Source organism: Delphinapterus leucas, chromosome 3 (assembly GCF_059928025.1).
Source record: "Delphinapterus leucas isolate spDelLeu-1000000601 "Yukka" chromosome 3, BTC_Dleu_Yukka2, whole genome shotgun sequence".
Taxonomy (NCBI): domain Eukaryota; kingdom Metazoa; phylum Chordata; class Mammalia; order Artiodactyla; family Monodontidae; genus Delphinapterus; species Delphinapterus leucas.
This window is the reverse complement of record NC_143131.1, coordinates 53,134,075-53,159,556: the sequence shown is the minus strand read 5'-3', so window position 1 is coordinate 53,159,556 and position 25,482 is coordinate 53,134,075. Positions and strand designations below refer to the sequence as shown.

Genomic DNA, 25,482 nt, shown 5'->3' with positions numbered 1-25,482 from the left:
GGAGAAAACTGATATTAAGAGGTTATATAGTTTTTCTGTTAAAGCAGTTGCATGTCTGAAGCCTTATAGCCTTGCGTTCTACACATTGCATGTTGGCCCTCAGTTCTTTCTAGTCTCAGGAATTAGAATATTGCTTTCTATAAAGAGCAGGTACTCAAGGAAGCCATATAGGTGTAAATGGGTTTTCCTACAGAGAGGTTTTCCCAAAATGGTCTTTGGATCTGTGCCCACCTGTGACAAAGTGGCTTATGTTAAAATGAGAAAAAGACAATGTAGTAAGGTTTTCCTAAAGCTTATTCAAATGTTAGAGCTGTTTCTGAACTGAAGTTATATCCTTCCTTCATTTTTAGTGTAAAAATGTCCTAACTTTATGAAATGATGGTAATATTAAGTGATAAAATATGGAATAACACTATATTGGATCCTGTTTTTTCACAGGGGGGGATATACTGGTTTATTTATTCATTCAACAAATATTTATTAAGTGTCTGCTCTTTGCTAGGCAGTTCTAGGCACTGGATCAACAGTGAACAAAACTGACAAAAATCCTTGTCCTCGTGGAGGGCATTCTATGGTGGGAGGTGATTGATAAACAATAAGTAATTAACATCTGCAAGGCTCGGTTTCCTCATCTGTAAAATGGTAACAAGGGCCCATACCTACTTCACAGGGTTGTTTGTAAGTTAAATAAGTTAAAGGCAGAGTGCTTAGGAGTTCATAGTGCCATTGAATATAATTAGAGAGGGAGATTGAGAGGCACTGAGAATGTGGGGTGGGGATGGGCTGCAACTTTAGAGTGGTTACTGTAGGCCTTATGGAGAAAGGGCCATTTGAGCAGACTTGAAGGAGGTGCGGGAGTCGGCCATTTGGACATCTGGTGGACGAGTATTCCAGGTAGAGGAACTGGCCAGTGCAGAGCACCTGAGATGGACCACACCTAGCTCATCTGATGAAGTGCTGGACAGTTGGTGTGGCTAGTACAGTGAGTGATGGGGAGTGTAGTAAGGGAGGAGGTCAGAGATTGAGGGGAGGGTGTGGTGATTATCTAGAGCCTCATAGGCCGTTGTGAAGATGTGGGCTTTTACTGTGAACGAAATGGGGAGCCATTGAAGGGTTTTGAGCAGAGAAGTATAACAATGTGATTTATGTTTTAAGAGGTTTCACTTGGCTGCTATGTTGTTAATAAATTTAGGGAAATAAGTGTGAAAGCAGGGAGACTGGTTACGGTGCTTTTATAAATAGTAGTCCACATGAAAGTTTATGGTCCTTTTGACCAGGGTGGTAGCAGTGGGAAGTGGTAAATAATGGTGAAATTCTGGATATATTTCGAAGGCAGAGCCAACAGATTATCATAACAGACTGGATATAGGGTGTGAGATGAAGACTGGAATCCAAACTATTTGGCCTGAGTAACTAGAAAAGTGGCATTGCCAATAGGGAAGATGGGGAAAAGTGCAGGTGAAGCAGATCTGGTGGAGGAAGGGCTAGGACGTGTAGGTGAGTTCAGTTTTGGACATGTCAGGTTTGATGGGACATGAAATCCACATGATGGTCATTAGGAAACTTCACTCTGAAATGGACCTAGGTCTCACAAAATAACGTATAACTTTTCTAAATTAATTCAAAAATCACTTGTTGAATTCTTTAGTTGCTTGGGAGATAGTACCCATTCTTAGTCTATTCATTTACACCAATAATATAGTAAAAGTTTAGAACAGAGATAAAGTGGTCACATACCTCTTACCCTGAATAAAATATTTCCTAAAAAATTGCAAATTAAAGAACAGTTTACTCACATCATACAAAAAAGAGGTAATTCACAAATTTTAAGTTTATTCATAACTGTTGAGAACTAGCCATAGAATATATACTACTTTAGTCATTTATTTTTTATACATGATGCCCTTCATTTCAAATATATTATTAAAACACTTGAATAATAAAGCTCCAACTAGATTAGTCAGAAAATAAATGGGAAAGTCACTTAAGAGTTTTCTGCTCTCAAAATTATCCTGATTATTAAAAAGTTCTGGAACTGCAGCAATGATTATCATTTCTGGCATCATGGAATGAGAAAATAACAATTTTCTAAAAGACAAAGAACACCTTCTTTTTGACTGGTGCTCTAAAGAAAGCCTCCCGAATATGTTTTTGCTGATCAAGTAACATGAATTAATATCATGATCTGAACTTAAAGGAATAATCCCGAGCAGATGTGGAAGAGAGAGACCAGATTCCTGTCTGCATTTCACTTAGAAGCCAGTCTTCCCTCCAGGTAGGATTCTCCATCCCTAACCCAAAATATCTTCCAAAAAAATATAAATGATGGATTTGTACATTATCACTTACAGAGAATAATTCAAAGAACTAAAATTACATTTCCTTCCTTTCTCCCGCTTCTTTTTTTTTCTGTGAGATTTGGACTAAACTGAGGCAAAAAGATGAGCAGAGGGAAAAATAAATGTGAGCCAAGTGACTTTGGAAAACTCCCTCAACAGAGAATCTAAAGGTACAAACTAGTCATAAAAAGCATAGGGTGCAGATGTTGCTACAGTTTAGAACTTCACCAAATTGTCTGAAGTAATCACATAAAAGAGAAATACTCTTGAAGGTTGTCATCTTGGAAAAAGGTTAAAAACCTTTGTGAGTTCTTTAGTGCCAGTGCAAGAGTTACTACATAAGCTTTTAGCTAGCAATGAAACAGAATGGGAAAAATAACCAGTTGTATCCTGGAGCTACCTTTGGTGGCTTGAAATCAGCCATGGTGAGAGTATTTACACCACAGAAGTCAGCAAATGATGCAAATCAGGGCTTTTCTTGCTTTCTGTTTTTTTAGGGAGCCAATTTAGCTGTGTACCACTGAAAACTCTGCACAGGGATTAGCACAGCCCTTAGCACCTGTGACAAAGATGTCCAAGTATACCATTGTCAAGGAAGATTTGGGGGAATAAATGAGTATTCTTTCTACAAGCAGGGGAATTCTAATACCCATCTTAGTAAGATTTGGTGTTTTATTTCTCTAGGAATTCAGATTTAATCGAATCCTTATTAGAAAGGATTTCTCTAAAATATGGCTCCTGTTTCACCTCTCTTCATTAAAAGCTAAAAGAAAGGAGATAAAATATATGTGAGACAGGAAAACCTCCTGGTCTCTAGTAAGCAGAAGTGGTACCCCATGATAAACTGTATAGAGCCACTGGAAAGGAGTCAAAGCCATAGAGAAACCAGACCTGCTTTTTTTTTTTTTTTTTTTTTTGTGAATGACGGTGTTAAAGAATGTAACCCCTCTTAACTTCTCTACACCCCGTACATACAAATTGCTTATACTGATACAACCCTCAATGGTAACTCACTTCACACATCCATTTTCTTTCTTGTTATCGCCAAGATTAAACAGCATGTTGGGGCAATATTCTGCATTTATCTAACCTTTTCCATTCAGGCCACAGTGATACAACAGCACAGGTTTATGTACCTCACACGTCAGATCCTATCAAGAGACTTGGTAGTGACAGTTTGATAAGGACACCATAGCTTATTGAACTTGTTCTAAAAACAACAGCAGCAAACCACTCATCTCCTCACACTTTTTAATGACCTTTTTCTATGGTGTCCCCATTTTTAGATGCAGCAGATGCATTACTGACTGCGTGGCCACAGAGCATACAGAGAGCTGAGGGCATGTGATAATGTGTGTTTTGATATTATACCATTAAAAATTCTAGAGCGATCTGCATTTCTTCAATTACCTATTGAGAAAGGAGAGGTCTAGAGTTAATTTTAACTTTCACCTCGCTGACAGCTTCAACCAAAGTGAAAAAAATGGCTTGTTAGAAAATGAGAAAAAACAATTGCCAGGAGTTGCTTTTCTCTCTGTTCTCCACAATGCCCAGCATCACCATAGATAACAAAGGAGATGGCTACCGGACTTCACTGTTTCAGGATAACATCCCTAGGGCAAGTACATAGAGAAAAATAAATCCAAATAAATATAAAATTAGAATGAACTATACAGGCTAATTGTCTTACGTTTTCTCTTTTTTTGGTCTTTGAACTCATTTTATTTCATTTTTGCAATTCACATGGCCCATGTGACATTTCCAAAGATTTTACTATAAGCACATTTAATACTATATATGACAGATAATTTAACCATGTTCTTAAGCTTTTAAAAAATTGTTATTGCTATTATTCAGTTAAATTCAAAATGAGTTTTATTATCATGGTGAAATTCTGGTAAGATTCTAATCTCTGTAGAATTTCAGATCTTTCTGCTCCTTGCAATTTAAAGCAGGATGAGGCGCATTCAGTCAACCTGTTTTAATTTTGTCATTCAGTTATCTTTTAAACCTATGAATACTAGTCTTCTGGCTGTGCCCTAGAGGCCTGTGGTCCCCTCTGTTTTAGGGATAAAACCACACTGTTTTAGGTGGACACAGTCTTGGAGGAATGGTAGAGAAACCTATGGGGTACTTCAATACAAATAGATCCAGTGGTAATACTTTTCATAATAAACAACAGAGACTTTGTGAGTTTAGAAAACAACATTTTGCTTTGTGAACATCTGTAATACAATTGATATTACAGCGGTGAGGGAAAGATAGGGCACATTTCCAAACACTGGCTTATTTTTTGGTGGCTTAGCATCTGTTCCCCAGAACACCTTTATCATATCCCTCTTTTTCTCTTTGGAACTTTCTCCTACTTCTGAAGCCAAAAAGAAAGGGGGTGTCCTTCTGTCTTCTCACCTCAGGTTCTAGATATGATCATAAAGAACAAATTATGAAATATTTCAGGCATACCAAAATGTAAAGAGAATAATGAGGCTTGACTACCCAACATCTATCTTAAGAAATAAAACATTACAAACACAAATGAAGCCCCCTGTGTATTCCTTCTGCCTCCTCAGAGGTAACCACTAGTTTTTATGTTTTTATACTTTTGCTACATGTATACATCTGTAAACAATATATAATGGTGAGTTGTGTGTTTTAAATTTTTATATAGGAGGGTGCCTATTCCTCACATTATTTTTAAGATAAACTAGTACACACAACTCTGGTTTATTAATCTTCACCGCTTACAAAGTATTCCATAGCATGGATGTCTAATAACTTATTTATCCACTCTTTGGTTGATGCTTCAACGTATATTTAGTACAGGTCCCCTTGAGCAATGTGTGAGAATTTCTTTAGGCAACAGACCTAGGATTAGAAATTTTGGATCACTGGATATGAACATTTTTAACTTCACTAGATATTGTCAGTCTTCAAAGATTGGATCACCAGCAGTGAAGCCAGCGGTCTGTTTAACAAGCCTTCTATGATCTAAGTTTCAGATCCATTAGTCTGGATGGGGATAATGGTGGTGGGTAGTATGGCAGGAATTTGAATTTCTAACATGGCTGTAAGTGATGCTGCTGCTGCTCTAGTGTAGCGTCTGGGGCTACGTTGTGAGAGCAGGCGCTCTAAAGAAAGCCTATTGGATTCCACTTCAAAAGAGAGAGCTGATGAGACACTACCTGAAAAGACGTGGCTGGTGAGGTTTTACTAGGTAACTGGAAGTTATCCTGTGGTATAATCTTGGCATTCAGATTCTAGAAAACACTGACTAAATAGTACAGATAATATATAGTAAATAACCAGCATGACTGATTGTCATAAAAGGCTAAATTCTTAATAAGTTCTGTTGCCAGGATGGGACCTCTGCATGTGCTCCTGCCATTGCTGTGCTGAGAAGGGCAGAGGAGTGAGCCGGTAGCCTGGGGTCAGGCCAGGGTGTGCAATAAGCTTGGCTGACATTACCTAGTGTGTTATCGCCTTGACTGCATCGGCCTAGACGCAGGCGTGAACATTCACTTAGGGGTTTCTTAAGATTTAAGGCTATTGAGTCTTACTGATTTGGCTATTTTTAGATATTTATATGCAAAACAAAACCATCAATCTTTATATTACATAATTTAAAAATCATATTTCAAAGTTAGTGCTGTGGTAACAGAATGCCAAAGAGGTTTCCCTTAAATATTTTTTCTGTAAAGATGTCTTATAAAAAATCTTGAAAACGAAGCCGTCACATATTTTAGGGTAAAAAGATACAGATTTGTACATTCTGCAAATGGTTAACATGTAAACTAGAAGGAAAGTGATTTTATTTCAGATTTAGCAATATAAAAGCTCAATTAGGGGAAAAAAAACATGTACCAGTAACCAAAAGCATTTGCTTACATCATTCCACAATTTACATAACAAGATAACTGTTTTTCAAAACCAGACGACAAGTTCAAAAATGCTTCTTTTCACACCCTTAAGTGATGCTGTTGGGAACAATGGCTGTTTTAAGGCCATTTATTGCAGGCACATTTCCAGCTAGTTCTGGTTTATCATTACTCTCATTTTATCTTCTTTCTTTTTTCTCTCTCATCAGCTTTTTGCTTTCTTCCCTTCTTCTTTTATTCACTGGATTCCGAGGATCATAGATTTCAAACGTGTCTGAATCTTGCATGCTTGCATCTTTCACTTTTCTGCTTTTATCCTCAAACTGAAGTACATGCGACATCCTAAAGTGGGAGAGAGATGGTTCACTGATTTTTGCATGAGAACTGAAAGTAGAAATTCTACACTACACTTGTCTTGGCATGATGAACCAAAAGGGTACAAAACACCAAGATGGGTTTATTGTTTACTGGTGCTTATACCACATGGATGCCAACTTCTCAGAAAACACTTAAATTTGAAAAACATGTCTGGAGTTTGTTTTGTTGGTTTGTATTTCTAGTAGTGAGTCTCTTTGCTTCAGACTTTACTCGAGGTTCCTTTCCTGATGGGAGGTTAAAAGTCTTCCTTCAACTAAACTCAGAGAACATTCTTCCAGCTTCCTTTAAAGAGCACACTCAGCCAGGTTGCAGAGCAAAACTCCCGACATTAAACCAGCCCTATCTGGTTTTGTTTTGTTTTCAGTAGTTAAATGGGTCAAGTAGGGAATGTGTTCAGAAAATTCCTGTTCAAATGGTGTTATGAATCCCTTTTCTGGGGAATTGCTCAGTTTAAAAAATTCTTTGTACAAAAAGAAACTGAGCTTTTGGCACGGCTCCATGGACTAACCTCCTCCTCCTACTGTTGATTACAGCAAATCTAACCACCCTGCTTTCCTACTTTATCAAATGCTTACTGGTCTTAAGGTCTCAACATGTGCTTGAATCCTAAGTGGTTGTAAGCTGGCTATGCTTAGCAGCAGAGAAATACGTAAGTGATTAGCTCTGCCTCCCATTAGGAGGTGCCGGGAATAAATAGGGAGGTCCCAAAACCAGATTCTAGGGCAGGTGAATGAATTTGGAAAGAGGAAAGATCAGTTTTTATATAGAAACAAAACTACTAAGGCTTTCCCCACTAAATATTTAAGCAATTTTAAAAATAGGCGCACCCAACACTTTATCACAGCAGATGGGGATAAACCGCCTGAAGGGTTAACACTCCCCACATGTCAGTTGTAACTTGCAGATGAAACCCACATATTACAGTGATTTCTATTTCCCTATATGAGCAGGGATTGGGCAATAGGTACTAGCAGAGATTCCCCTACCCTTTCTTCCTGCAGTACCACAAATGCGGAGGGAAGTTTAATTTTGTTAAAAATTCCCATGGATATACTTAGATTTTGAAGAATCCTAAAACGATTTTGTGAGGGAAATGAAATGTTACAATATTAATGATACTACAATTGCAAAGAGTTCGGTAGGGTTGACTGTTCACCGGGTTGACAAGTTTTATCTTACCACCTCTTCCTTCCCAGAAAAGCTTATTAGAATGCAATGAGTATGAGTGACATTATTATATGGATGAACTAGAGTCTACTCTTACTTACTGAGGTAAGGCCCATTTGCATCTCTGTACTTTATTATTAATAATATATTATTTGCATCAGATTTCATAACATGCAATATCACACATGAGAACTGCTGACTTTTTCTACTTCCATGGACTTAACCTTGGAAACAACCTCACTTAGAAGGCGCAGCATAGGATTATTGCTTATTTAGATGGAGTACTCAGAGTCTGATTTTCTTGTGCTTTCAATTTTCTACACTGTTTGAGTATTAGCGTCTGAGAATAAAACAAGCCCCAACTCCTAGCAAAAGGATAATTATTCTCCAGCCATGGTAGCAAGTGACCACTATAACCAGACTGAATCAATCAAACAGGATTTAATCAATTAATGGTGACTTGCCTAGGCCAAAATGATCAGTGATAACTCACTTCAGTAAATACACCTCTGAAAGCCAAATAATCAGTGACAGCCTCATGCTTTTGAAAGTTGGCCAGTGGCAGACCCACACCAGTGACATGCTTCTGAAAGCCAGCCAATCACCAGCAGTCTCTCCTGAATAATGGTGCTTCTGAGGCTGATATTAACCCCTAAACAATCCCTGACCCCAAAACTCTACGTAAGGTTTGCAACCTGCTTTGCTCAGAGAGACTGTGTCTAAAAGCAAGCTCTTTCTTATTAAAGTAATAAATTGAGCTTTTTTTTTTTTTCAGGTATTGAGAGGTGGTCTTTTTCTTTGATACTCCTTACAATCTATGCAGCATTGCCTAGAGTGAGCTCTTCAGAAATTGTAAGTGTATTACCACTGATGAGGACTAAGTTTAGAAGTGTGGCAGGACTGTCCTGTTAAAGGTCCTTATCACACGTCATGGGGAGCCCAGACTCCTACACTGTATTTCGGTAAGTGCGCAGCAGCTTTCCAAATGATTTCCAAATGCCTAACCCCAAACCAGAAAATAGCTGGAATCTTATTCCCTTCAAAACAATTTTATTCAGTACTCCTATACTGATATAAAAATACAAAACCCACTATATTAGTTAACTTATTAATACTTCTCCATATACACATTCTTCTATTTTAAAAATTATCCCTTTCTCTGCCCCCAAAGACAGATGGGTCTTTTGTTATAATCATTTCTAGTAGGGACTGTCCGTGTTTCAAAAATGACTTTACCAGAATTTGTCAAATAAAACCATAAAAAGGCAACTTCCTCCTTTCTATGCCATGAGAGGATCTTACAACTACTAGATCTAGTTGGCTTTGATATAAGAAATGAAATCTAGACATGGGAACAACAGCACAAAGTCCACAAAAAGAAACAGATTTTCCTACAAATCTGCAAGAACAGAAAGCTGTAAAGTAGCTGTCTTTTTCAACTGTTTGTTTCATACATCACTGCACTAAACAAGTCCAACATTGTGATTAATAACAAACCTAAACCCGGAGGAAAGAAGGGGCTATCAGCTTACAAATTACTTCAGCTTTAATATCATAATGCTTAGCATGGCTGGTTACTCAGCATAATATTTAATCTTTAATTGAAACAAAAACATAATCAAAATGCTTCACCCATTTATCTTTCAACATGCTTCGGTCACTTCATTTTAAAAAGCAAAACAAAACAGTTATTATGATTTTCAGCATAATAAACTCCTGACCTGTGTGCCTCCATAAATCACAGACTGCATGAATTGAAAGCATGCCCACGTTTACAGTCTCCTGTGAGAATACACATGCAGACTTATTATACAGACTTAATTCAAGTACATAAGGTCTGGTAGTTTACAATCTTGTATGTACCAATAACTCAATACTATCCACTCTGTGACTGGTCATAGAATTGGCCCAACAAGAGCAGTGAAGCTTTTGGAATCACACACTGATCATTTACATATGAAAATTTTAGAACTTGTTCATTTGAAGGCAAAGACAAAAGTTTAGTTCTGATTAATAACAATTTTTCATAAGATCAGATTCTCAAGTAAGAACATTGACTTTAGTGGTTATAGAAATATGGAGGCTTACCATTTTCATAGAGGCTGTGTATGACCAGGCCACTCAAGATGGCGGTTCTCTTGCTCTCTATACATCCCCTGCTCAACCAGTCCCTACTTCACCTACTCACATGACTGATCTTCCCTCTTAATCACAGAGCCTTAACGCTAACTGCCTACGTGTTTGCCCCGTCCCAGGTGGTTATCGTTTAATGCTTAGACCAGAACCACTCCACCAAGCTAGGTTATCAAAGGGAAACATCTGCCCCACTGACGATTGTTAACCTGAGGGGCTGAGAGGGACATGCTCCTCTGCTGGTTTCCCTGGTAACTGATGAGCCAACCTGACATCAATTCCCCCTATAAATGGTAACCTCCTTCTCCCCTGCAGTAGCTAAGATTGCTGCTGCATCCTGCCTGCTGTCTGCCTTATAGGTGGGGTGTCGCTCCAGGACATTTTGCTTCTGACTTGTAAGATTCCCTATCCAGTACACCTTGGATGTCTCTTTCGCTGTTTCCAGGCTCTTTCTTTGGTCTCACGGTTGGGCAACTACAAGGCTTGCAGACCTGAGGGGTACAGCCCCAAAACAAGTAAGTTTATTCTTTTTCTTTTTTTGTATGAGACTGTGTGGAATTATAAACAAAAGTAAACAAGAGAGTCTTCGAAAAGGACCTGGACCTTGACTAATTTGACATCCATTTTTAAAAACTCTCATTCAATTGTAAGGTAGATTAAGATATGACAGCAGTTAATATTAATTGGGAAAGCAAGAGAGGTATAATTCTCAGACATACAGTAAGTGAAATATAGAATTCAATATTAATAAGTCATTTCAGACTGAAATGCATTTAAATTATTTATGCTTATGTAACATAAACAGCTATCTTTTTCACCAGAAATTCTATAAAACACTCTTTCCCCTTTCCAAGTCTCCCTAATATAGAAACTTACCACTCTACCCTTAGATTGCTGTAGGTGTCTTAACTATTTTATGTCTGTACTATTTCTCCTTCTTCTAACCTCCAAAGGTTCTAAAATAATCTTTCTTATATATCTCCTTTTAGCATCCCTTTGACCAGAAACTATCGGCTATTGTAATCCACTGAAATAGCTGAGCCCGACCCTTAAAACCCTCAAATGACTGGATCTTCCTATCTCACCAACTTAATTTTGTTTCTTTCATCAACCCTCACCATTTTGTAATTGCCTGTTCACTTAGTTGTGAACATCAGTTATTTGAGACAGTTTGAGTCTTGTTCACAGTTGAGTTCTCAGTCCTCAGAATGGTGATTGGTGCTGGGAATCAAAGCCTTTAAACCCTCTGTATTGGCCAGGACCGCTGGCTAGAACTAGCTGGTTTGCTAACCTAACAGTTAGCCTTCTTTTGTGGGCAGGGACTGTCTTTTATTTCTATGATAAACTTTTATTTATTTATTTATTTATTTTGCGGTACGCGGGCCTCTCACTGTTGTGGCCTCTCCCGTTGCGGAGCGCGCAGGCTCAGCAGCCATGGCTCACGGGCCTAGCCGCTCCGCGGCATGTGGGATCTTCCCAGACCGGGGCACGAACCCGTGTCCCCTGCATCGGCAGGCGGACGCTCAACCACTGCGCCACCAGGGAAGCCCCCTATGATAAACTTTTAAAATGTCTAACAGGTTCTGCAGAAAGTCTGGAGCTCTTCACAGGTCTACCTTTTCACGACCTCTCATAGCTCAGCACACACTGATTGCTGCTTTTCCACTGCTCTCAGATCAGTGATGGCTAGTTTTTATTCCTTGTAGACTGTGGTGGGAGCATGCATGCCTTATGTTCTTTCCCATTTCCTATGGTACCTAATGTAGAACTAGATAGGATTTCTTTTAAGGCAATATTTCTCAAAGTCTAATCCCAGAGCCCCGCAACAAACGCAGGCTGCACATTACAATCACTTGGGTAGTTTTTAAAACTATCAACACTGGGCCTCCACCTCTAGAGGTACTGATTTAATTGTCTCAGGATGGGGCTCTAGCATCAGTAATCTAAAGTTTTTTCCCTGGTGATCTAAAAATACAGCCAAAGTTAGGACCACAGCATTAAAGTTTAAGAGTCTTTAGGCTTTCAGCGTGAGTTCATTAGCCATTTGTTCTGGCCTCTTCAGAGATGAAGGACAGCTGGTTCCTAATGACAAACTACTCACATACTTAAAGAAGCTTAAGTGGCTTCTGAGCCTATTTTAACTGAGTAATCTCAAGTGTATTATCCATTTCTTAAATGTAGTCTGAGGAAAAGGCAAGGAGCTACACTGAATTATTCATTCAACAAATATTGGAGCCTTTTTATGTGTGAGACCCAGTGTCAGACAACAGGGAAATAAAACCAAATAGGACCCAGGCCCTGCTCTCCTAAAGTGAACAATCTGTTAGGGGAGATGAACACACAGGCACCAGAACAAATGTACATTTTGGAACTGCCTGCAAAATGTGAGGGCACAATAAGAAGAGCATCCTCTGACACAGCAGTCTATGAAGAGCCTTCACATGTCTGGTATTGTCTTCACAATAACTATGTGGGGTAGGTGGGAAGTATGTTATTCACCTCCATTTCACAGGCAACCTGAAAGATTCATGGTCAAGAAACTTGTAGCTGGTAAGTAGTTGACCAGGTACTTGACTGCATGTCTTCAGAGGTAACAAACTTTCATCTTGTGAAGATGTATTTAACTTCAGGAATAAATCAAAAGTTAATTCAGTGCTAAGTCTAGTGAATAGGATAAAAAAAATCAGATTGGGCAGTGCTTATTTTGGAATACAGCATTTTGAAAAGGCAACTATAAAGAGACAAGAATGATAATCTGTGTGGCTCCCAGGCTGGCCTATAATGCAATTAGAAAAGAAGTTCCAAAAATGTCTTGAGCCATGTGGGAGCCTCTTTGGGAAAAGACACCTCTCTACTAGGTGAACACTTGCTTTAAAAAAAAGGCAATTTGGGGCTTCCCTAGTGGCACAGTGGTTGAGAGTCCGCCTGCCGATGCAGGGGACACGGGTTCGTGCCCCGATCCGGGAAGATCCCACATGCCGCGGAGTGGCTGGGCCCGTGAGCCATGGCCGCTGAGCCTGCGCATCCGGAGCCTGTGCTCCGCAATGGGAGAGGCCACAACAGTGAGTGCGTACCGCACTCACTGTTGCGTACCGCAAAAAAAAAACAAAAAGGCAATTAATTTTCACTGTAAATTTTTATCCCTTTATTGCCTTTAATCATTGCTCTCTGGAATTAGTCCCAATTTCTTCCTATACATCCTAAAATGAGGATGCTAGGTAGGGACACACCGTTCAGCTGGAGGTCCAAGAGGAGCAGAGCCAAAGAGCCTGACACTCTAAGGGTGGATGTCTGGCAGTCTCTTCGCAGGCATCAAATTACTAAGGACTGCCTTTATGATTGATGATGATATCCAGGTATTTTCTGTTACATATGTATTTTTCAAAAATTCAGATTTAGCCATGAAAACTGTCCTGTTTTGAATCCTTCAGTGGTTCCCTATTGTCTAAACAATGAAACTCAAATTTCTTATGTAGCCTCTATGACTTGGCTTTTGTTCCTCTCTCTAAGCTCCTATGTCATCTTCACATCGTATGCTCTAGACATCCTGAATTACTTGCAGTTTCCTGTATAGAACGTGCTCTCTCCTGCCTCCTTGCTGCCTCTGTATGGTGATATACTTCTCTCCCTGCTTCAGTTGAGGTGTCATCTCCTCTGGAAACCAGTCCCTGAATCCTCTCCTGGCCTGTCCTGCTCTTTTTCCAGGAGGGTTAAGGTCCTCTTCTGTACATGTCTTAGTTTAGCCTCCCTCACTAGACTGCAGATGGCTCTGTTTTATTGGCCTTTGTAACACCAGTCACCAAGCCTTGACAAGAAGAATGCCCTCAATAAATGCTGAATGAACACATGTTTCTGGGTAGCCAGTAACCTCTAAAAACCTGGTTTTGTTCACCTTTCTCCTTGAGTATCAATAGATAATTCCAAATTATTTAGCAATTTCAGTTGACCCTTGAAGAACATGGATTTGAAATGGGCAGGTCCACTTACATGTGGAGTTTTTCAGCAGTAAACACTATAACACTATATGATCTGTGGTTGGTTGATTGTGCAGATGTGGAACTGTTCCTATGGAGGAACCAGGTACATGGAGGGCCAACTATAAATTATAAGTGGATTTTCAACTGCACGAAGTGTGGGTGCCTTAAATCTCCACGTTGTTCAGGTGTCAACTGGATGTTTATAAACCTTTCAGATAATTAACTCTTCTTTCAGACTCTACAATACTAGAGAAAAGGCTAATAGTCTAAGACCTAAAATAACATATTTCCACCACCATTAAGTTTATGCTATAAAACTCCAACAGATCTTTCTCAAATGAGCCAGTTAAACTGCGTAATGATTGGTATTTGTCTTCTGTACTCAGCCTTAGAGGTATAAGGTAGGGAAAAAAAAAACATATATTGTCCTCAGACAGCCTTCCTCTACTTGGGTTGAAAGGTCCTGCCTTTCTTTGTGAAACTTTGTCACCTACATAATTTGTCTTTAGTATAGTGTGTTGACAGCTTCTCATTTCTCTGTTCGGTTAGAATTCTTAAGAAACCCAGCTAAATAATCCCTGATTATTACTTAAGTTATCGTTCTTAAGGGACTATGGATAGAAACTTAAATGATCTAGTTTATAAGTTTTCTTTTTTTTTTTTTCTTTTGGTGGGAGAGGGCTTGAAAGGAGACTTGTATTTGAAAAGCAAAAACAGGCTTTTTTTAAAAGAAATTTCAGTGAGACAAAATAATTTTTAAGTTTAACCCACATTTCATCCTTTGAAAAAACCACACCCTGCTCTGTATCAGAGATGGGCCACAGCATACTTCTGTCCATGTCACTTCTCTGGAATGCCCTACGACCTCCTTCCCACTGGTTTATGTCCCCTGAGCTTCCAAGGCCCAATTTAACTGCCATTTCCAACTAAAAATCTGACTGCCTTGGGCCTCAGGACCTACTTTTGCCTTTGAATTTCTCTAATGCCTTTTATGGAAGCTTTTGCGGATTGAAGTCAGAAGACCTGGGTTTGAGTTAAAATGCAGTCATTCGGTGTTTCTGTAGGAAAGTCACATTGCTCTTCAGGTCTCTGTTTCCTTATCTGTGAAGAGGGTATGGTAATAAGCACCATATTTACATAGTTAGAACGAGGTTCAAACATCATGCCTCCAATTGTGGTCCAAACACTTACCATTTTAACTTATTTTGTATTTTGTGTGTATGGGTGTTAATATAAAGTGATCTTGTATATATTTATCATTTTTATACTATTCCATTAAACTTCATACCCTTTTTCAAAGTGTTTTCACGTACATTATCATACAAAACTTATTTGATCTCACTTAACTGTAGGTTTATATGTGTATTTATAATATGTCCTGTCTACACCATGCCATAAGCCATTGAAAGGGCAGAAGCTATTTATAGATTGAAAGAATTATAGAAATCTTATTTTTACAACTTTCATAGCATGATTAACATACATTCACTGTCTTTGTATGTTTTTTCTTTGTGCAAAGTAAAGCAATCCTTAGAGGCAAAAAGAAAAAACAAACAAAAAAATTACCTGTAACTCCATAGCTTATCAATAACTACTGTAAACATACAGGTACATCACTTCCTACACTTTGTTCTATGCGTGTCTAAATATGTATATATACTTATAGTAAGTCCCCTACATATGAACCTTCAAGTTGCAAACTTTCACAGATGCGAACGTGCATTCGCCTGTCCAATCACGTAAGTTAGTTCACGTGTGTGGTGTACATTATCACGTGTGTGCATCCTCTACAAGTGGTTGTGCTCTTGTGTACTTTACTGTACAGTACTGTAGAGTATAGTAGTACGGTATCTTTATTTCAAGCCCAGGATGTCTGGAAGCAAGCGTAAAAGCAGCTGTGATGTAGCTGGTACTGCTAAGAAGCGCCAAGCAATAACGATGGAAACAAAAGTGAAAATAATTGAGAAAGTGGAGCGAGGCGAAAAGATGGAAGATGTCGCTCGTTCTTATAATGAGGAGCTTACTAAAGAAGACCTGATGGAATTGGAGGCCCAGAGAGAGGACTAAGAGAGATAAGAGGAAGAAGAAGTAACTGAAGAACCGAAGGGATTCATGACACAGGAAATGGCAAGGGGATTTTCTTTATTTGAGGAGGCACAGGACCCGAACGTAGAACAGTACACGAAGGTTGCAGCAGCCGTTCAAAATGCAATCCAGTGCTACCATGTCATCTATGATGAGGAAGAACACAACTACTACCCAGACATCACTGGATCATTTTTTCAAGAGGGTAGATAAAATTGAATCCAGCAAGGAACCAGACCCTGTGCCATCAACGTCAGGCGTGAGTGAGATTGCAGCTTGCCCTCATCTCCTATTGCTGACAGTCCTTCAGCTCTACCATCTCCCACCTCCTCTCCCTCTTCCAGTCAGTAATTCTTCTTGCCTGTTCACTCGGTGCCAGCCCCTGTATGCCAGCTGCTGTACTGTACTGCTTTACTTTTCAAGGTACTGTCCTGTAAGGTTAAAAATGTTCTCTTTATTTTTTGTGTTTGTTTTTTTATGTATGTATTATTTGTGTGAAAAGTATTATAAACCTATTACAGTACAGTACTATATAGCCGATTGTGTTAGTTGGGTACCTAGGCTAACTTTGTTGGACTTACGAACAAATTGGATTTACGAATGTGCTCTCAGAACTTGTTGGTATGCAGGGGAACTTACTATGTATTTGAATGGGTCATAATGCATATATTTTACAATTTGCTTTTCATACTGAACTACACCACAAACATCTTTTTAATAACTATACTTTTACATCATTGTATTCATTGCCTAATATTTGGTCCTACAGATAATTTAAAATCCACCTTATATTAGGATTCTTAGTCTTGTTCAAATTTCTACCTTTACAAACATTACTGCAAATAATATCTATGTGAAAAATATTTGGATTTTCTTATTTGTAGTAAATGTTTTGGGGCGGGGGGCGCTGGTTCAACATTCTTTCTTTCAGTAGATTGGTCTTTTCCTTTCAGAAATGACCCTTCCCCACTGTCAGCCCATGTGGTTGGGACTCCCTTGTCCTTGTCTGAGGAAGGGAACACATGGTATAGGCCTGTGCAGACTAACCAGTGATTAGATCAGGGAATGGGCATTTGAATCCGGCAAGGTCAAACAGAACTGGCTCAGGACTTTTTCTGGAACTATGGGGTTGGCCATAATGGAAACATAAGCCCAGAGCTTCTGGAGGCCACCTCCTGGGTGGGAAGCCTGCCTATGGAATGAGAGGAAAATGGAGCCAGATGACAGAGATTCCTGACATTGGCTGAACTCTGACCCAGCTATGCCCTAGCTCCAGTTCTTAAGCTTCCCATGCTGATAAACCCCCATTTTTAGTTGAAGATATTTCTGTCATTTGGAATAATCTTTACTAACGCTTAGGATAAATTCCTATAAGTAGAATTCTTAGGTCAAAGATTTGTACACTTTTAAGGCACTTGATATATATGATCTAACTTCCCTTCAAAAAGGACATACCAATTCATTCATCAACAGAGTGCCTTATTTTGTTTTGATTAATAAACTGATTTTTGCTTTCATTCCCCATCCCCCCATAATGTTTTTGGCTATTTGTATTTCTTTTGCAACATGTATATTTGTGTCCTTTGCCCATTAAAAAAAAAAGGGCATACTCATCTTCTCTTTATGGATTTGTGAGAATTTATTAAGAATATAAATCCTTATTTATCACATAAACTACAAATAGACTTTATAATTTGTCATTTGTTTTTTGAGTTTCACCTCCTATCTTCCTTCTATCTATCCCTCCTTTTCCCTTCCTTCTTTGCTTCCATACAGAACTTTACAGTTTTTTATACAGTGCTAGTGAGTAGTGTCTTCCTTTAAGTCTGTCTTTAGAGTCATACTGAAGAAGTCTTTCCTCACATTAAGACCATGTAAATATCCACCTATATTTTCTTCTAGCACTTTTACAGTTCTTTTTTCACTTGTTAATCTTTTATCAATTTAGAATTTTCTTTTAGTATTTGGGTAAGATAAAATTGTAATTTCTTTCCCCCAAATAGTTATTTAGTTGTCCCAATTTCATTTCTTGAATAATCTACCCTGTACTGTTTCCCACTGCTTCAATTAACATAGTTTTGGCATCTTACTGAGAAAGATCATTACCTTCTTACTCTTGGAAAAAAACATTTCTCAAAATTTATTTTACTTTTATTTTTAGAAGAGGTTTACATTTACAGAAACGCTGACCAGATAGTACAGTTCCCTTATACCCCTAAACCAATTTTCCCTATTACTATCTTACATTAATATGGTACATTTCTTACACTTAATGAACTAACACTGATATCTTATTAAGTAAAGTTTATTTAGATTTCCCTAGTATTGTGGACTAAATTACATTCCCCCCAAATTCATATGTTGAAGCCCTAACTCCCAATATGACTGTATATGGAGATAGGGCCTTTAAAGGAGGTAATTAAAATTAAATAAGGTCATATGGGTAGGACCTTAATCCAAGAGAACTGACGTCCTTAAAAGTAGAGGAAGAGACACTAGGAGCACATACACACACAGAAAGGGCCATGTGAGGAAACGGTAAGAAGGTGGCTGTTTTGTTGATTTCAACAGAAATCAACCCTGCTGGCATTTAGAGCTTGGACTTCCAGAACTGTGAGAAAATATATTTGTTGCTTAAGCCACCCAGTCTGTTGTATTTTGTTATGGCAGCCCTAGGAAACTAATATGCTTAACTTTTACCTGACATCCTTTTTTCTGTTCTAGGATCCCATTCAGGATACCACTTTAGATTTAGTTGTCATGTCTCCTTAAGCGATTCTTGGCTGTGGCAATTTCTCAGAATTTCCTTGTTTTTGATCACTTTGACAGTATTTTAAAAAATTGAATTATAGTTGATTTACAATGTTGTATTACTTTCAGGTGTATAGCAAAGTGATTCAGTTATACATATATTCATCTATTCTTTTTCAGATGTTTTTTCCCATATAGGTTATTACAAAATATTGAGTATAGTTCCCTGTGCTATGCAGTAGGTCCTTGTTGGTTACATATTTTATATATAGTATATATATGTTAATCCCAAACTCCTAATTTATCTCCCCCACCTTTTCCCCTTTGGTAACCATAAGTTTGTGTTCTATGTCTGTGGGTCTATTTCTGTTTTGTAAATAAGTTCATTTGTACCATTGGCAAAAGAATTCCACATATAAGTGATATGATATGGTATGTCTTGTTTGCTGTCTGGCTTACTTCACTTAGTATGATAATCTCCAGGTCCCTTCATGTTGCTGCAAATGGCTTTATTTCATTCTTTTTTATGGCTGAGTAATAGTCCATTGTGTATATATACCACATCTTCTTCTTTATCCATTCTTCTGTCAATGGACATTTAGGTTGCTTCCATGTCTTGGCTATTGTAAATAGTGCTGCAGTGAACATTGGGGTGCATGCATCTTTTCGAATTATAGTTTTCTCTGGATCTGTGCCTAGGAGTGAGATTGCAGGATCATATGTAGCTCCATTTTTAGTTTTTTAAGGAACCTCCATACTGTTCTCCATACTGGCTGTACCGATTTACATTCCCACCAACAGTGTAGGAGGGTTCCTTTTTCACCACATACTCTCCAGCATTTGTTATTTTAATGATGACCATTCTAACTAGTGTGAGGTGGTACCTCACTGTAGTTCTGATTTGCATTTCTGTAATAATTAGTGACGTTGAGCATCTTTTCATGTGCCTTTTGGCCACGTGTATGTCTTGTTTGGCAAAATGTCTATTTAGATCTTTTCTCTATTTTATGATTGGGTTGTTTGACATTAGATATATGAGCTGTTTATATATTTCGGAAATTAAGCCCTTGTGGGTCACATCGTTTGCAAATATTTTCTCCCATTCCATAGGCTGTGTTTTCCTTTTGTTTTTTTTCTTTCTTTTTTGAATTTTATATATTTTTTTATACAGCAAGTTCTTATTAGTCATCAATTTTATCCACATCAGTGTATACATGTCAATCCCAATCTCCCAATTCATCACACCACCACCCCGACCCCCCCGCCGCTTCCCCCCACCTTGGTGTCCATACGTTTGTTCTCTACATCTGTGTCTCAATTTCTGCCCTACAAACCGGTTCATCTGTACCATTTTTCTAGGTTCCACATATATGTGTTAATATATGATATTTGTTTTTCTCTTTCTGACTTCAGTCTGCATGACAGTCTCTAGATTCATCCATGTCTCAACAAATGACCCAATTTCGTTCTTTTTTATGGCTATTATTCCATTGCATATATGTACCACATCTTTATCCATTTGTCTGTTGATGGGCATTTAGGTTGCTTCCATGTCCTGGCTATTGTAAACAGTGATGCAATGAACATTGGGGTGCATGTGTCTTTTTGAATTATGGTTTTCTCTGGGTATATGCCCAGTAGTGGGATTGCTGGGTCATATGGTAATTCTATTTTTAGTTTTTTAAGGAACCTCCATACTGTTCTCCATAGTGGCTGTATCAATTTACATTCCCACCAACAGTGCAAGAGGGTTCCCTTTTCTCCACACCCTCTCCAGCATTTGTTGTTAGTAGATTTTCTGAGGATGCCCATTCTAACTGGTGTGAGGTGATACCTCATTGTAGTTTTGATTTGCATTTCTCTAATAATTAGTGATGTTGAGCAGCTTTTCATGTGCTTCTTGGCCATCTGTATGTCTTCTTTGGAGAAATGACTATTTAGGTCTTCTGCCCATTTTTTGATTGGGTTGTTTGCTTTTTTAATATTGAGCTGCATAAGCTATTTATATATTTTGGAGATTAATCCTTTGTCCGTTGATTCGTTTGCAAATATTTTCTCCCATTCTGAGGGCTGTCTTCATCTTGTTTATGGTTTCCTTTGCTGTGCAAAAGCTTTTAAGTTTCATAAGGTCCCATCTGTTTATTTTTGTTTTTATTTCCATTACTCTAGGAGGTGGATCAAAAAAGATCTTGCTGGGGCTTCCCTGGTGGCGCAGTGGTTGAGAGTCCGCCTGCCGATGCAGGGGACACGGGTTTGTGCCGTGGTCCAGGAAGATCCCACATGCCGTGAAGCGGCTGGGCCTGTGAGCCATGGCCGCTGAGCCTGCGAGTCCGGAGCCTGTGCTCCGCAACGGGAGAGGCCACAACAGTGAGAGGCCCATGTACTGCAAAAAAAAAAAAAAGATCTTGCTGTGATTTATGTCAGAGTGTTCTTCCTATGTTTTCCTCTAAGAGTTTTATAGTGTCCGGTCTTACATTTAGGTCTCTAATCCATTCTGAGTTTATTTTTGTGTATGGTGTTAGGGTGTGTTCTAATTTCATTCTTTTACATGTAGCTGTCCAGTTTTCCCAGCACCACGTATTGAAGAGACTGTCTTTTCTCCATTGTATATCCTTGCCTCCTTTGTCATAGATTAGCTGACCATAGGTGCATGGGTTTATCTCTGGGCTTTCTATCTTGTTCCACTAATCTATATTTCTGTTTTTGTGCCAGTACTATATTGTCTTGGTAACTGTAGCTTTGTAGTATAGTCTGAAATCAGGGAGTCTGATTCCTCCAGCTCTGCTTTTTTCCCTCAAGGCTGCTTTGGCTATTCGGGGTCTTTTGTGTCTCCATACATTTTTTTCTTTTCATACAAATTTTAAGATTTTTTGTTCTAGTTCTGTAAAAAATGCCATTGGTAATTGGATAGGGATTGCATTGAATCTGTAGATTGCTTTGGGTAGTATAGTCATTTTCACAATATTGATTCTTCCAGTCCTAGAACATGGTATATCTCTCCATCTTTTGGTATCATCTTTCATTTCTTTCATCAGTGTCTTATAGTTTTCTGCATACAGGTCTTTTGTCTCCCTAGGTAGGTTTATTCCTAGGTATTTTATTCTGTTTGTTGCAGTGGTAAATGGGAGTGTTTCCTTAATTTCTCTTTCAGATTTTTCATCATTAGTGTATAGGAATGCAAGAGATTGCTGTGCATTGCACACAACAAGGTTGCATTGCAACCTTACCAGATTCATTGATTAGCTCTAGTAGTTTTCTGGTGGAATCTTTAGGATTCTCTGTTATCTATACATTCTCTATGTATAGTATCATGTCATCTGCAAACAGTGACAGTTTTACTTCTTCTTTTCCAATTTGTATTCCTTTTATTTCTTTTTCTTCTCTGATTGCTGTGGCTAGGACTTCCAAAACTATGTTGAATAATAGTGGCAAGAATGGACATCCTTGTCTTTTTATTGATCTTAGAGGAAATGCTTTCAGCTTTTCACCATTGAGAATGATGTTTGCTGTGGGTCTGTCATATATGGCCTTTATTATGTTGAGGTAGTTTCCCTCTATGCCCACTTTATGGAGAGTTTTTATCATAAATGGGTGTTGAATTTTGTGAAAAGCTTTTTCTGCATCTATTGAGATTATCATAAGGTTTTTCTTCTTCAATTTGTTAATATGGTGTATCACATTGATTGATTTGCATATATTGAAAAAGCCTTGCATCCCTGGGATAAATCCCACTTGATTATAGTGTATGATCCTTTTAATGTGTTGTTGGATTCTGTTTGCTAGTATTTTGTTGAGGATTTTTGCATCTATACTCATCAGTGATATTGGTCTGTAATTTTCTCTTTTTGTAGTATCTTTATCTGGTTTTAGTATCAGGGTGATGGTGGCCTCATAGAATGAGTTTGGGAGTGTTTCTTCCTCTGCAATTTTTGGAAGAGTTTCAGCAGGATAGGTGTTAGCTCTTCTCTAAACGTTTGATAGAATTCACCTGTGAAGCCATCTGGTCCTGGACTTTTGTTTGTTGGAAGGTTTTTAATCACAGTTTCAATTTCAGTGCTTGTGATTCATCTGTTCATATTTTCTATTTCTTCCTGGTTAAGTCTTGGAAGGTTATACCTTTCTAAGAATTTGTCCATTTCTTCCAGGTTGTCCATTTAATTGGCATAGAGTTGCTTGTAGTAGTCTCTTAGGATGATTTGTATTTCTGTGGTGTCTGTTGTAACTTCTCCTTTTTCATTTCTAATTTTATTGATTTGAGTCCTCTCCCTCTTGATGAGTCTGGCTAATGGTTTATCAATTTTGTTTATCTTCTCAAAGAACCAGCTTTTAGTTTTATTGATCTTTGCTATTGTTTCCTTTGTTTCCATTTCATTTATTTCTGCTCTGATCTTTATGATTTCTTTCCTTCTGCTAACTTTGGGTTTTGTTTGTTCTTCTTTCTCTAGTTCCTTTAGGTGTAAGGTTAGATTGTTTATTTGAGATTTTTCTTGTTTCTTGAGGTAGGCTTGTATAGCTATAAACTTCCCTCTTAGAACTGGTTTTGCTGCATCCCATAGGTTTTGGATCATCCTGTTTTCATTGTCATTTGTCTCTATGTATTTTTTGATTTCCTCTTTGATTTCTTCAGTGATCTCTTGGTTATTTAGTAACGTATTGTTTAGCCTCCTTGTGTTTGTGTTTTTTTACGTTTTTTTCCCTGTAGTTCATTTCTAATCTCATAGTGTTGTGGTCAAAAAAGATGCTTGATATGATTTCAATTTTCTTAAATTTACTGAGGCTTGATTTGTGACCCAAGATGTGATCTATCCTGGAGAATGCTCCGTGCGCACTTGAGAAGAAAGTGTAATCTGCTATTTTTGGATGAATGTCCTATAAATATCAATTAAATCTATCTGGTCTTTTGTGTCATTTAAAGCTTCTGTTTCCTTATTTATTTTCATTTTGGATGATCTGTCCATTGGTGTAAGTGAGGTGTTAAAGTCCCCCACTATTATTATGTTACTGTCGATTTCTTCTTTTATAGCTGTTAGCAGTTGCCTTATGTATTGAGGTGCTCCTATGTTGGGTGCATATATATTTATAATTGTTATATCTTCTTCTTGGATTGATCCCTTTATCATTATGTAGTGTCCTTCCTTGTCGCTTGTAACATTCTTTATTTTGAAGTCTATTTTATCTGATATGAGTATTGCTATTCCACCTTTCTTTGATTTCCATTTGCATGGAATATCTTTTTCCATCCCCTCACTTTCAGTCTGTATGTGTCCCTAGGTCTGAAGTGGGTCTCTTGTAGACAGCATATATATGGGTCTTGTTTTTGTATCCATTCAGCAAGCCTGTGTCTTTTGGTTGGAGCATTTAATCCATTCACGTTTAAGGTAATTATCAATATGTATGTTCCTATGACCATTTTCTTAATTGTTTTGGGTTTGTTTTTGTAGGTCCTTTTCTTCTCTTGTGTTTCCCACTTAGAGAAGTTCCTTGAGCATTTGTTGCAGAGCTGGTTTGGTGGTGCTGAATTCTCTTAGCTTTTGCTTGTCTGTAAAGCTTTTGATTTCTCTGTCGAATCTGAATGAGATCATTGCCGGGTAGAGTAATCTTGGTTGTAGGTTCTTCCCTTTCATAACTTTAAGTATATCATGCCACTCCCTTCTGGCTTGTAGGATTTCTTCTGAGAAATCAGCTGTTAATCTTATGGGAGTTCCCTTGTATGTTATTTGTTGTATTTCCCTTGCTGCTTTCAATAATTTTCTTTGTCTTTAATTTTTGCCAATTTGATTATTATGTGTCTCGGCGTGTTTCTCCTTGGCTTTATCCTGTATGGGACTCTCTGCGCTTCCTGGACTTGGGTGGCTATTTCCTTTCCCATGTTAGGGAAGTTTTCGACTATAACCTCTTCAAATATTTTCTCAGGTCCTTTCTCTCTCTCTTGTCCTTCTGGGACCCCTGTAATGGGAATGTTGTTGTGTTTAATGTTGTCCCAGAGGTCTCTTAGGCTGTCTTCCTTTCTTTTCATTCTTTTTCATTATTCTGTTCAGCAGCAGTAAATTCCACCATTCTGTCTTCCAGGCCACTTATCCATTCTTCTGCCTCAGTTTTTCTGCTATTGATTCCTTCTAGTGTATTTTTCATTTCAGTTATTGTATTGTTCATCTCTGTTTGTTTGTTCTTTAATTCTTCTAGGTTTTTGTTAAATATTTCTTGCATCTTCTCAATCTTTGCCTCCATTCTTTTTCCAAGGTCCTGGATCATCTTCATTATCATTACTCTGAATTCTTTTTCTGGAAGGTTGCCTATCTCCACTTCATTTAGTTGTTTTTCTGGGGTTTTATCTTGTTCCTCCATCTGGTACATAGCCCTCTGCCTTTTCATCTTGTCTGTCTTTCTGTGACTGTGGTTGTTGTTCCACAGGATGCAGGATTGTAGTTCTTGCTTCTGCTGTGTGCCCTCTGGTGGATGAGGCTATCTAAGAGGCTTGTGGAAGTTTTCTGATGGAAGGAACTGGTGGTGGGTAGAGCTGGCTGTTGCTCTGGTGGGCAGAGCTCAGTAAAACTTTAATCCACTTGACTGCCGATGGTTGGGGCTGGGTTCCCACCCTGTTGGTTGTTTGGCCTGAGGTGACCCAACACTGGAGCCTGCAGGCTCTTTGGTGGGGCTAATGGCGGACTCTGGGAGGGCTCATGCCAAGGAGTACTTCCCAGAACTTCTGCTGCCAGTGTCCTTGTCTTCACAGTGAGCCACAGCCACCTACTGCCTCTGCAGGATACCCTCCAACAC

The 25,482-nt window shown here is 38.4% G+C and overlaps 1 protein-coding gene across 1 annotated transcript in view; it reads right to left on the bottom strand.

The window, feature by feature from the left end:
• Window positions 1-1,816: 1,816 nt before the first annotated feature.
• The window catches only part of CWC27 (CWC27 spliceosome associated cyclophilin), a 241,400-nt gene continuing 217,734 nt past the window's right edge, over window positions 1,817-25,482 (bottom strand). Inside the window, exon 14 of the mRNA XM_022596570.3 lies at window positions 1,817-6,556. Within this exon, the coding sequence (XP_022452278.2) occupies window positions 6,394-6,556 (163 nt within the window). The 3' untranslated portion in view covers window positions 1,817-6,393. The remainder of the gene's footprint in view (window positions 6,557-25,482) is intronic.